This window comes from Felis catus, chromosome D4 (assembly GCF_018350175.1).
Source record: "Felis catus isolate Fca126 chromosome D4, F.catus_Fca126_mat1.0, whole genome shotgun sequence".
Lineage (NCBI taxonomy): Eukaryota > Metazoa > Chordata > Mammalia > Carnivora > Felidae > Felis > Felis catus.
The window spans coordinates 83,269,227-83,282,959 of NC_058380.1; the positions used below are offsets into that span (position 1 = coordinate 83,269,227).

Genomic DNA, 13,733 nt, shown 5'->3' on the forward strand with positions numbered 1-13,733 from the left:
TCTCAAGAGGACAGCACAGGAAGACGCGATCCTGGCTGGGAAGCAAACTGCAGCTCACCTGTTTGTCCGCTCATTCACCTGGCCGGCTCTGTGCCCGGCCGGCCCCGGGCCGCTCACCAGGAAGGCCCCTGCTCTCTGGAACTTACAGCCTGGGGGCGGGAGGGGGGGGCGGGTTGCGGAATCCACTTAGAGTCTCCCCCGTCCTAGTGCAGTTCTAATAATTGTACCCCGGGTGTTAGGGGCGACAGTGCTGCAGCCTCCCTGGGGGAGGGGAGCATCCCCGTCCATTAACAAAGGAGGAAGCCCGGGTGCCGCCAGGTGAGCACCTTCGCGGTGCCCGCGGAGTGCTCCAGCCAGAGCCCGAAGCGCGGCCGCCCGCCTTCCCATCCGACACCCCCGGGCCGTCTTGGGTGAGACCCTAACACCTGGATAACAGGGTGCTGCACAGAGTGGCAGGGAGGTGCCTATGTGGCTGCCCAAAGATCCAGTGTCACGGGGAGCAGGGACAGTCTGGAGAGGCCTCGAATGCCAGGCTGAGGACCTGGCCTTTCTCCCTTGGGGGGATAAGAAGCCAGCCAGGCATGGGGGGCAGGGGCCCCCGCCTTGGGGCAGAGGAAGGGTGGGAATAGGCAGGACAGGGAGGGCCAAGCCAGTCGGTGGGTGGAGGGGAGGGGAGCACTCTCAGGATGTGGGGGCCTGGTTGGATGTTGGGGGTGGGGAGGGAGTTTCACAAGACAGGTCACAGTGAGATGGAAATGTGGGTCACAGGGCCCAGCCCGGAGGGAGCCAGCCACTCCTTGGGTTCCGGAATCTAGTCCTCACTCCCTCCTGTGTTCTTCCCCCACTCCCTCACTTGCTCGCTCGCTTTGCCCCCTCCCCCGCCCTCCTGGCTGCAGTCCACCTCTCCTTCTTGGGGCCCGAGGGGGCCTCCCAGAGCCCCTCCACCTGCGCCTGTGGGTCAGTTGTCCTGTCCCCGTTTTCCAGAGAGAGAAGCCAAGGCTCCACGAGGTGGAGCGGAGGCCTCCGGGGACCCTCAAGTGCAACCCCTCTGTTGCACCACTGGGGAAACTGAGGCTGGGAGAGAGAATTTCAGTTCCCTCCTGCGGAGGGGTTGAAGCACATGCCGCCTCGAGTCCATGCGGTCCCCACCTCTGCCGCCACGATTGCACACGGGGTCCCAGCCCCCAGTCACACCTGGCGGGTGGGTGTCGGGCGGGGACCCCCATCTCTCCAGCCATTTTCAAAACTGCCGAGTGGGGAAGAAGTGCAGCCCACAGACGCCAGCGTCTCCTTCATGTGAAATCTTTGCCTTTTTCATATCTAATGAACACGTTTCAAACACGGCAAGCATCTCCAGACGCAGCAAAGTTTGTTTTGACAGGAGTGGCGCATCTCTGGGATGCGGCCCCTTTAATCAGCCTCCGCTTTGAGGTCCCACGTTCTCCTCTGATATCCACCCGGTTTGAAATCCGGGAGTTCTAGGCAAAGACGCGGGGAAGGTCGGGGTTTGTTAGGCTCCTGTTTCATACGCCAGCTCCGTCCCCCACTGCGAGGAGTGAGGGTGGGGGCTGGCTGGGATCTGGCGGGGCCGGGGCTCCAATGGGAAGGCTGCTGGAAGGGGGCTTGGGCCCGCCTGAGTGTCTCAGAGTCTGCGCTGCTGCTTTGCTGGCAGTGACCAGGGGCCCCTGGGGCAGGACTGGGGGCCCAGTCGGCTGTGGCCTTCAGGGCCCCTCCTCTTGTTGGCTTCTCCCAGTCTTCCCCAGAATCACCGCTCCCTTGGGGCTTGGGGATGCATCCTCCAGGGCCAGCCACAAGCTTGGGATTTCTTTGAAGTGTCTCATTTTATCTTTAAAACTCGTGCAAGTTGTGCATTATGCTTCGTTGCGTTTGAGTGTCTGTTGTCAGTATAGAAAGCAGGTCTTACAGACTTATTCCCAGGAAAAGCTGACAAAACAGGAAGAGGTGCTGTGTTCACCCGGCGCAAGCTGAGCACCCCAACTCTAAGGCTCACGGGTGGGGCCAAGAGATCTGGAGAATCGGCCCAGGGGTGGGGGCACGAGGACCCAGTGCCCAGCGGGGACAGGCCAGATTTCCCTAAGTTAACACTTCGTAAGCTTGGTTGCTCCGCAGGTGTCTTGGCATCTGAAAGCATGACCGTGGGGGGGGGGGGGGCAGCCCCCCAGACTGTGACATGTGTCAGCATCTCCCCGGAGCTAGGGAGAGATGCCGTGTCCCGAGCGCTGGCCCCAGAGATTCTGATCCCACAGGTCTGGGGATGGGCCGGGGTCCACATTTTTAACAGGTTTCTACAAATGATTCAGCTGCAGCTCCTGTCACCCCAGCCTTTCTCTGTGTCCTTCTGGACACTTTCGGGGACTGGAAACTCACTACTTCCTGATGGGCCCACTCCTGGGAGGGCCCAGCACAACATCAAGGCTCAGTTAACACTGGATGCAGGACAGATGAATGGGTGGACTGATGGATAGATGAACAGACCATAGATAGACTGATGGATGGGTAGATAAGCAGACCCATAAGATGGGTGATGATGGATGGATGGATGGATGGATGGACAGGCAGATGGATAGAATCTGCAGCACTGGCATCTTAGAAGAAAGTCCACGTTCATCTGGGTGTTTGCCTTTCCCCCCCGCACTGTGGAAACGGGTAGAAGCAGAAGGAGCCATGGAGAGGTTGGAGGTTGGGTGCAGCATGGGGGAGAAGGGGTGCTCCCTGACCTTTCTTTCCCCACGTTCCCCAAGGCCTTCACCACAGGCAGGCCCGAGGAGGGAGAAAGTGGTGACAGAAAAGAGGGACAACCCAGAAGTCCAGGCCTCACCAAGCAGCTAGCTTTCCCTGGCTGGGGGAGGGGCAGCCTACCTGGACAGCATGTGCAAAGGCACCGAGGTGAACTGAAGAGCAGGTAGGGTTGGGCTAGGGTGGCAGTATGAGGGTCTCAAGCAGGGGCCGGGCACTCGAAGTCTTCTCTTTCAGGTGGGCCTGGCCACGCTGCAGGGCATCTGTCCCAAGTTGCTCCCGTAGAGGCCCAGGTGGGTCTAAGATGAGCAGAGGACAAGACTGAGGGTGGCGAGAGGCGTCGGGACCAGCCTGTGCTCGCAGCAGCGTCCAGGGCCTGGGCCAGGAGTAGGGGTGAAATGTGGCCAGGAGTGGACACTGCTGTCCCTCGCTGAGGGACAGGGCCCCTGACCTCCATCCACAGCCTTCCTGGTGCCAGGGTCCCTTACCGTCTGGTCTGAGAGCTGGTCATCCACTTCGTATTTGCCCATTCATTTTGCTCCCTCGTGACCAGAAGAGGTTTCATATAGGACGCCGTCTCTCCAACATGCATTTAAGTGATGGCTGCTGCCCTTGCTGAGGACTGCTGCCATCCAAGGGTGTTGGTGTCCACATACAGCACCAACCAGTAGGCTCCTCCACGGCAGTACATTAAACAGGCGGTGCATTAGGCTGCAAGAAAAAGGTGTTAACAGTGACGCGAGGACGGATTCATTGACTGTGTGAGTAGGCACTTAGAAGATGCCCCCCGGGGCCTGGTCCTGCACAGGGCACCGGGACCCTTTGGTTAACAAGGTCCTGCCCCAGGGCGCTCAAGCCCAGAGCAGGGCTTCCCATCACTGTTCACAGCCTTTACAAGTTGGCCATGGTAAGTCCTCGTCCGTCTCTAATGACTTGAGAAAACGCTAGAAGGTAATCAAGTTTTCAAACAGCTAAACTTTTCAATGTAAAGGACCGTCCTCGAGTTTGAGATTGTGAGTGCTCCCACTTACTCTAGTGTTAAACCGCCTTCTCTTTTTATAATAATAGTGCCACTAACTGGCAGTTGGGGTTTTGTGCTTTTAAAACCGCCTTACCTGGCAAAATCAAAGTTGCCCCAGGATGTCTTTGGCCCACGAGTTTCTGAAGCCTGGGCCCCTGCTTTAGGGCACCTGTCGTTTTCCAGTTCACTGAAAGGCCTGTTCTCCCTCAGGGTCGCGCATGTTTCGTGACGCAGGACATCCTTCCATCGCAGGTCACGAGCCACATGTCAGGCCCAGCCTCTGCCGAGCTGGACTCCGGCTCCCTTTTTTTTTTTTAAAGTTTATTTATTTTTGAGAGAGAGAGAGAATGAACAGGGCGGGGGGGGGGGCGGGCAGAGAGAGAGGGAGACACAGAATCCAAAACAGGCTCCAGGCTCCGAGCTTCCGCACAGAGCCTGATGCGGGGCTCGAACTCACAAACTGCGAGATCATGACCTGAGCTGAAGTCGGACACTTAATCGACTGAGCCACCCAGGCGCCCCTGGACTCCGGCTCCTTACACAGACTCTAGCTGGAGCAGCGGCAGCCACCATCATGTCCAGATGGCATCTGCAGGCCAGTGGAAACGTTCTCTGTGTAGCAGCCTTTAAGGTCTGATCGCAAAGCATCCAGGACAGTCATCCTCCGAATGGACTGGGATCAGAGTCTCAGACCACAGATCTGTTTACAAATCCTGACTCTGGGCCCCTCCTCCGCCCCGCCAAAGCAGCCCCTCTGCCGCAGTTTGCATGCCTCTGGTGATGAGGAGCTCACCTCCTCTCAGGAAACCCTCTCATCTTTGTACAATTAATTCCGCATCGTCAAGGGTGTGCCCCCTCTGCTTTTTAACTGAATTCTCACGTATATACATATCCTGTTCTTGATAAAAATGGAATCAGATAGCGCATGCCCTTCTGTCACGGTTGCTTTCACTCAACACCGTGTCTGCGAGATCGGTCAGTTTCCTGGCTCCTGTTTGTTGATGTTTACTGTTCCATTGTGTGAACAGGCCACGTTAGCAATTTATCCATTCTAGCGTCCATTGGCTTTTGTTTCTAGTTTCTGGCTATCGTGAATAAAGCCACTTTGCACATTCTTGATCGTGGCTCTTGATGGACAGAAGCACTCATTTTTCTTGGACATTGGCCTGGGAACAGACCTGGCAGGTTATGGGATCAGCAGCGTTTTCAGCTCGATAGATGGTTTTCCAAGGTGGGTGTACTATTTTTTTGTCCCCGTCGGCAATACGCGAGGGTTCCAGCTGCCCCCCCACATCATCAGGCTTGGTTTGTATCTGTCTTTTTAACTTTAACCTCAGGTGGGTGGATGGTGGTAATTTGCTGTGCTTTTAATCTGTGTTGCCTTGATGAGTAATGAGCAAAATATCATTTCATGTGCTCGTTGGCCGCTTGGAAATTCTCTTTTGTGAAGTGCCCTTTCGAGCCTTTTGCGAACTTGAGAGAGGGGGTTGTTCGTCTTCTACTTACTGAATTATAGATGCTTTAAAATATTCTGTGTCTGGGGCCGTTGTTGGGTAGATGTATGGAAGGACTGTTTTATTCCAGCCTGCAGCTTGCCTTGACTCTCTAAATGGTCTTTTGGGGGAACTGAAGTCCGTAATTTTAGTGAAGTCCAATTTATCAGTCGTTTCTTTTATGGTTACTATCTTTTCTGTCCTCGGTTTGATTTAAGACATCTTGGCCAACCCCAAGTCTGGACATGCCGTTTGGTGCCAGCCAAGGGTAGTGGCTAAGAGCTCACTTCCTGGAGCCTAAAGATCTGTGTTTGAACCGTAGTCCCGCCGCTTTTCTGAGCCTCCATTTCCCCATCTGTAAAGTGGGTATGCCTCCTCGGGGGACTGTTAGGAACACGAATGTTAGGTCAGCATTAACAGGTTTTGGGTTTTTTTTTTTTTTTCCTTCCCACTGTTGAGAAATCTGGACTCTTCTGGGATTCAAGCACTCACCCTAAAGGACATTTGATCATTTGCTTTGCAGAGCCTGGCCACTGCATCCCACCCCCCCCACCCCCGGGCCCTTGGCAGAAACACTGTCCCCAACTGCCCAGCCCCCAGGCTGATTCTCAGGTCTGAGGAGGTCCCTGTCCCCAGGGGCTTTAGCACCCTACCCGGTGTGGGAGCTCCAGTCCTGTCCAGCATCTCCTCTGGCTGAGGGGGGACAGGCGGAGAGCGAGAGGGGGCTGCCCAGGCACCCGGGGAGACCAAGGCTGGATCTCTCCCCAGCCTCCACACCTTCCCCTCCCCCTTACATCCTTCCCCGCACAGAGCATAAGCACCCACCCCTCTTCCGTCTTCCTGTGTTGCAGTGGGGACGCCGTACTACATGTCACCGGAGAGGATCCACGAGAATGGCTACAACTTCAAGTCCGACATCTGGTCTCTGGGCTGTTTGCTGTATGAGGTGAGTGTCTGCCTCACGGCTCAGCGGCGTTCAGGGAGGCATGCGTGTCAGGGACCCAGCCGGGGCAGGGCTCCCCCGACCAGCTCAAGGTGGGAACCCAGGGATGTACGGTGTCCACCTGTGACATGGGCACCGTCTGGGTCCTGTCCTTCACCCCACTCAGCCCATCGTCTGCCTGAGTAACACCGTTGGGCTGGAGGACATTGTTAGATGTGTGACCAGTGGCAGACTGGGTTCCATGCCACCCTCCACCCTTGGGCAGCTCAGAGGGAGACAGACTAGAAACAGAGTCCAGTGTCTGCTTGTGGCACAGGCAGGGGGTCTGGTTGCCCCAGTTTCCCTGGTAACCAGGGTGCTCCTGTCCACTGTTTGACATTCACCCATGCCTCAGGCTTCTGTTGGGGACAGAAGGGGTCAGCTCTGGCCCGTGCTTCTGAAGCCCTCGCCACAGAGGGTGTCCACACTCTCCCGGGCTCAGCAATATGGGTCTCACCAAAGACCACTGTTCCCTCCCGTGAGCCATGGAATGGAGCCACCAAATGGCCACTTCCAGATGTGGTGGTCAATCTGGATGGAAGGACGGGAATATTTCTGAGTCTTGGCAGGCTCAGACATGAGACGCCATGAACAAATAGAAGCTCCCGCTCATTCTGGCCAGCCACCCTGGGGGTCTGGGAGCACAAGCCATTCTTAGCCATGAAGCTGTTGCAGCCGCCAGTGGGAGGGCAGGGGGCCTGAGCCCTCCCGTGTCTTCACGCTGGCAGCCACACCCTCCAGCACCCTGGCCCTGGCCCCGTCGTGCTGGGCAGCTCTGGGATTCTGTGCATCCTGCTGAGCCCGCCTCTCCATCTCTAAAATGGGAATAGTACCTATCCTGCACCGTCACCGTCCAGATAAATGCAACAACAGATGTGAAAAGCTTTGACGATCCTCCAAGGGCCATGAGACCAGAAAGCACGGTTTGCTTTCAAAATTGGAACCTTGATTATTTTTCTGCTTTCCCCGGAGCTGACTTGAGCACATGTGGGGTCTGGCTCAGAAGTGAGAAGCTGAAGAGGCCCCTTATCACGCTGACGTGGCCCGTGACCGCCAGGGCGGCGACGCTCAAGGTAGCAGCCAGGGGCCACCGGGAGTGTGTGGGTGTCACGGAGACTGGTTTCTTGGCTTCCTTGGGACTGTTGCCTCTGGGAATCGACCTCACAGTCCTTGGGCGTGAACTTAAGGAAAAAGCTGCCCACCGCTGATCCACGTGGGGACCGTGGTTGCCTCTGTGGTCAGGGCCTTTGGCAGTAGGGTCCCCCCCTCCCCACGTTACTGATTGAGACTCTGAGGTCAAAACTGATCCCTTTGGAAGGTTGAAACTTCACAGCAACTCAAATGCTTTTAAGAGCAGCAGACATTTCATTTTAAATAAGCAACCTAGTGGTTAAAGAGGAAGCCAGGTGGCATTTGTGCCCGGGACCCCCTTCTCCCGGAGGTCAGCAGTGTGGGCCACCCACGGTGTCATCTGGAAGGTCTGAGGAGGAGTCGGACCCTGTCAGAGATGGGGAGCAGACCTGCTTTCCGGGACCCCACAGGGCATCTGTTGTGGGAGGAATTCTTTTAATGGCCACCAAACAGGAGCAGCCGGGGTGCGGTGGTGCCCACCTGGTGGCCGCAGTGGATCAGGGAGCGCAGGGCAGTTCCTGGCCCCCTCAGGCGGAAGAGGGCTGCGTTCTGTATCCTTCCCCGTCCCTGTCTCCCTCCACAGCCCGGCTGCCGTGGGGTTTGGGAGTCAGAGTGGTTGAGCAGGGGGGTGGGCGGTGACCTTGGGAAGGACAGTGGGTGCGGGAGGGAATGTGGGGGGGAATTGGCGTCTTTAGCAACAAGAGAAAAGAGATGAAAGTCGGAACTCTCCTCAGCAAGGATGACAGGAAAGGAAAGAAACCCGCTTTTACTGGGTGCCCCACGTACCTGCACGTTCGTAATGGCCCCAGAGGGCTTGTTCGGTTGCGTTTTGCCTACAACGAATGAAAGCCAGGTGGGCAAAGCTCCGGAGTCTCAGAATCTCTGGCACCGGTATCTGCCTCCCAAGATGAATCATGACTTCGGGGTCTCTCCAGCCATCTCTCCAAGTACAGTCTCTTCTTCAGGTGAACACCAGGGCCACCAGGGCTAAGGCCAGTGACAAAGCCAAGCCCACCCTCCCCGGGCTCCGTGCTCCTGTACCCACAGCCCTGCCCCCCTGCCCCTCTGAGGAGGGGGTTCCAGCCCCCCACTAACTGGGCGTCGTCCACCCCGGGGTCAGTCTTCAGGGGGCCGGGCTGCCGCTCCCGGTCTCCCCAGGACCAGGCAGATGCCCTCCACGTAGCAGGGGGCAGGGCGTGCGAGTTTGAATCCGACTGTGTGCACGCGTGCATGCAGCTAAGTCACGTGGCTGCGGTAATTTGGGTGAGAGCGCGCAGGATCCTGGTGTGGGGACACTTTGGGCAGAAGGACCTGCGTTCAGAGCTCAGCTGCCCCCTCATCCCATGAAGGCCCTGGGGCAAGTCAGCGTCTCCTTCCAGGAGCTTCCGTCGCCCCAGTACAAAATGGGGTCACACCGTCCCTTACTGTGAGGCACCAACAGACCGTGGCTCAGAGAAAGCCCTCTGGCAATGGCAGGCAGGTCACTGAAGTTCATTATCCCCCACCCCTGCCCGCGCCCCCCTCCCCCCCACCCCCCGCCACCCGCTGCCTGGAGCTGCTGACCCAGTGCAGGCCGATCAGTTGGCATCTACCCCACAACTGGCCACGTTTCCTTTTTTGCTTTGGCCAGCAGGAAACCAGAGTGCAGCTTGGCCCCCTTTTCCATGGAGGACTCAGCTTTGTCCCCCTGCCCTCATGGATATCGTCTCTGGTCCAGACGGTTTGGTTCTCTTATTTTTCCATTCCGGGCTTGGGATTTCCGTAAGCCGCTTCCTGCCTCTGTGAACCCCGAGGGTCTCCAAACATAAACAGACAGACACGCAGGCCACCGACCAGGGTGTGAGCCCAGGGTGGGTGTGGCAGGCGGCAGGCTCATCTCCCCGGGGCCAGAGGGTGGCAGCTGGCTCCCTGTGCTTGTGCCAAGCCCCGGGCACAGAGCCGCCCTGCTCCCTGCCCGAGCCTTTGTCTCGGCTTCTGGAGGCCGATGCCCACCCAGGCCCGCCACACTCGGCCCATGGGTTCCCGGTAGGCGGTCCTCTGGGTCTCGGTGACACCTAAACGCGCGTCTAACAAGGCAGCGTCCGTGTTCGTGGCTCACCAGCACCAGCCTCTCGTTCGGCCGAGCTGATTTACGCGTCGGCAGCATGGGGGGCCGCACAGCTGGCAGCCAGGGAGGGACGTGTTGGCAGTGGGAGGTCAATGAAATCAGTCAAGTCCTTCGGGCATTGACATCCTTGGGGACAGCGGGCACTGATCTAAGGACCTGGGCCTCCCACAGAAGAGGGCTAGTGTGGCTGATGTGGCCAGCCGTGGCCAGCCTCTCGGAGGATGTCAGGCGGCAGGGGCTCTGCTGCAGGACACCACCCCTCTCCCCACACCCCCGGCCCCGCGGGGAGCGGATGTTTTCCCAGCAGACAGGGAGGGAGATGCATCTGTGCCCAGGGCTTGGTAATTGGGAGGAAGCATCCCGCAGACACCGCTGGAGCTCCCACTAAGCAGCCTGTGGTGGGTTCCAGGAGCGCCGGCGACAGGAGCTGTCACAGAGGCTCCGCGCCCACGCAGCCCCTCCAGACCACATCTGAGGATTCGGCGTGGCTCCTGAGGGACACCCCTGAGCCCGGTGGGGGCGGGGGGTGTGTGAGGTCTGGGGCAATAGCACAGAGCGAGAGAAAACCTGGCCGATGCGGCCAGGCCTGCCCTTCCCGGAGCCCCAGCATGGACTGGAAGTCTCAAAAGCCCCCCGTGTGAGTTTCCTCTGGCTGCTGTAACAGGTTATCACGAAGTCGAAAACAACATTATCCGCTTACAGTTCTGGGGGCCGGAAATCCAGAATCGATTTCAGTGGACAGCACGTGTTGGTGAGGCTGGCTCTTTCTCCAGGTTCTAGGGAGAGCCCATTTCCTTGCCTTTTCCATGGAAAATAGGTGACCTGCATTCCTTGGCTCGTGACCCCCTCCTCATAGCACTCTGGCGACACATCTCCTCCTCTGCAGTCAAATCCCCCTCGGCCTCCCTCATGTAAGGACACTTGTGGTTACATATAGGACCCACTTGGACCACCCAGAAGAACCTGCCATCTGGGGTACTTAATTCGATCACATCTGCTGACTCCCTTTTGGAATTTAAGGTAACACATTCACAGGCTTCAAGGATTAAGAGACAGACGTTTCTGGGAGCCTTTATTCAGCCCACCATGCCCCTTTCACGGCATCCCCGTATCCAGGGAGGAACTCCTGAGGTCACTTTAAGATGCTGATGTTGGACCCGTGGCTAGTGAGGAGCTGCCACAAAGCACCGGCTTGTGTCCCCCAGGAGTGGGCGCAAACCGGGATCCGTCTTGAAAAGGTCAGCACCAGGAGAAACCGGCCAATTGGCTCAGTAGCGGGGAGCCCCGCCAGGCCAGCGCCGCCCGGGACGTTGGGGTGAATCAGGGAAATCACGTTAGGCCAGTCCCTGCCTGGCTCTGTGGGAGGAAACTGAGGCTCGGAGAAGTGGAGAGACTTCCCAGGGTCACAGCAGGAAAGTGGACAGGCGCCAGGCCCTGGCCACGCAGGACGGGCAGGCCTTCTGGAGTAGGCGCCCCTGGTGGAGAAAGGGACCCGGGCCTCTGCCCAGAGCCCCTGGGAGACGAAAGACCAGGTTGTGAGGAGCCAGGAGCCCCAAGTGATTTCAGCAGCCTCCCCTCTGTCCCAGAGATGCTGGGGCTTGGCCTTGTTAGAAGGCCCGGGGCTTTGTTTTCACTACAGTCCGGCGGACTGCCTGGGCTCTGCGGAATTTATTTATTTACACGAGAGCTCAGCTCTGAAGCACGAGCTGAAGGAATTGGCTCACCCGGTGCCAGCCTCAGGATCTTCGGCAGGGGACCTTCTCGCAGCAGCCTCAAGGGACTGAGACCCAGCAAGAAAGCAGTCGGGGAAACAGACTAAGAATCAGCCGCCCCTGGCGCAGAGGCGCGTTTGGAATCATGGCTTGACCCAGAGCGTGGTCCTGCTGCCCTTTACCTCGTGGCGGAACAGGGCCGCAGACCGCTTGGTGATTGGCCTCTAGGAGACACTAGGTGACAAGATGGGCGTCGGGGGCCCCGACAGAGCAGGAGTCAAAGGCAGTTGCCCTTCTTCCTGTGACATCTCAGATCGCACACCAGTCTCTCCGAGCACCCCCCGCGGGGGCGAGTGCCGGCACTCTCCCAGGTCCCCGGTCGTGTGTCATCCCGATAACACTGCAGAGGGACAGTTCTGCATTTGAGGAGCAGTGCTGAGAGCCACGGCTCCGGCAGCCCTGACAGACAGCCAGGATCGGCCCCAAACGGCGATTCCTCCTCCGCGTCGCCCGTGCAGACGTGGGTGGTCGCCGGTGCGAGGATCTCGTCGTTCGGGGTAATCGTTCTAATCCCAGCCTCTCGGGCAGCCCGAGGTTCCTTCACAGCCCAGTGCCCTGATCCGGGTGGAAGGCCCAGGGCCCGCAGCTGGAGGGGCAGCGGTGGGGGGACGTCGCTGCCACTAGAATCTGCCTGTGTGGATGGAGAAGCCGCTGTCAGCGGGGAGGCCAGGGGGGCGGGGGGGGAGGGCCTCCCTGGTGGAGCCGCTGCCGACCCCGGTCAGGCCTGTGTGGGAGGGTGCCGGAAAGGAGGCAGGGGTGCACTGAAGGCCACCAATTTCTGGGGCCCTTTTGGACTCCTAAACAGCAAGGTTCGTGCAGACCAGGTTGGCTCGTCAAAGGGCTTCGCCAGCCTCCCAGCTCCAACACATGGAAAGCCAGGGCCTGTGTTAGTGGACCAACATTTTAAATGTCCTTTCTACTCTGAGCAGAAACACTTTCCAGGAAAATCTGTCTTAATCATCTAGCCACGACTCGCGGGGCACGCAGATCACCCCGAGTGACCGCCCCGGAGCCTCAGCTGCTCTCCGCTGTGGCAACAGATGTCCTTTTGAAGCTGCCCAATTAACCCTTTGCACCCGAGGCTCTCATTTTAACTATTGGAAACGCATCACCCGAGCGATGCCATTTTGCACACTCAGTGGTGAAGCCAGCTCCCTGTCAGGCTGGCGGAGCCTGCGGCGGGCAGGGCCTCCACGTACACAGCCTTCCCTGCCGAGGACCAGGGCCACTCCCCGCAGCCCTCCTCAGCGGGGGTCGGAGTCCCTGGTCACGGGAGGAGGGGTGAGGCCGGCCCTAAACGTCCACCTGAAAGCTCGGGCGTGGCCCAGGCACCTGGGCGCACAGGTGCCGCCCCGGGCAGACGCCTGGACCGGGGTCAGAGGAAACCAGTCTCCAGGTCACGCTCGGCTGCTTCCCCAAAGGCCGTGTGTAGACCCAAGGATGCTGCCTGGGTCTGAAGCCCCCTGGGCCCTCCTGAAGGAGGCCGCCCTGCCCTGGGGGCCGCCAGACCTGTTCACGGGGGTGAACAGAGGATGGGGGGCAGACCGGGACACTAAAGCTAGCAGGCACCCATAAACCCAGCACCCGTGGGCTCCTTCCTGCCCTGAGATCGCGCTTGCTGGCCTGTCCTCCGGGGCCCGAGGACAAGTGAGGAGTCCTCGGGTAGCCCAGCGCCCCGGCCAAGGAGTCTGCACAGAGTGGCCTTGGCAGCCCGGCTCCTCGAAGGGAACCGAGGCCAAACGGACGGGCAGGCACAATTACCCAAGGGCACTTCATCAGCGGGAGGCGTTGGGCCGTCTCTCGGAGGCAGGCGACAGTGAGTGGGAGTGACAAGAAGCACTTGAATCCCATCGTGGATTAATCAGCAGATGGGGCCGGCGGGCACTGCGCTGGGCCGCCACGCGGCTGCCTGACGGAGCCGCCCGTAGCTCCCCCGTACCCCCTCTGAAGACACCCCGCCAGTAGAGCCCTGAACGGTCGGGGTGGGGAGGCCGGGAAGCCCCAGCTCCTGGCACCTCTGGTGCCAGCCACGCCTCACCACAGCCCTGTGCGTGGAGCGTCTTTCCATTTTATGGACGAAGAGACCAGAGGGCAGAAGACAGAAGACGCAGCAGGCAGGGCGCAGAGCCGGGCACTTGCTTCCACCCTGGAGCTTCTGCCGAGCGGAGGGTCCCAGGCCCCTGCCGTCGGCGGCCAACGGCCGGCCTTTTTCCTCCCGCCCCTCCTCCCTGATGATGTCTGGGCGTCCAGCTTCCACAGAGAACCCTGAACTCGCAGCTAGCGAAATAGCCAGAATGCAAACCAAAACCTTACCTCCCCACCACCCCCCAACACGCTGGTCCTCGGGTAAGTAATTCCCTGAATGTACTCCTCGGACATCCTCCCACGGGTGTCTTTGGAATTGCTTCTTAGGAGTAGAAGACAGGGTACCAGAGCGGGCCTGCTGGGCCCCGATCCCGGTGAGCAGAGC

At 59.0% G+C, this 13,733-nt stretch overlaps 1 protein-coding gene across 3 annotated transcripts in view; it reads left to right on the forward strand.

Moving 5' to 3' along the window:
• The window catches only part of NEK6 (NIMA related kinase 6), an 85,861-nt gene that overhangs the window by 66,631 nt on the left and 5,497 nt on the right, over window positions 1-13,733 (forward strand). For all 3 annotated transcript variants that reach the window (XM_023242702.2, XM_006939451.5, XM_003995858.5), the window contains exon 8: window positions 6,123-6,217. In XM_023242702.2, the coding sequence (XP_023098470.1) occupies window positions 6,123-6,217 (95 nt within the window). The remainder of the gene's footprint in view (window positions 1-6,122; window positions 6,218-13,733) is intronic.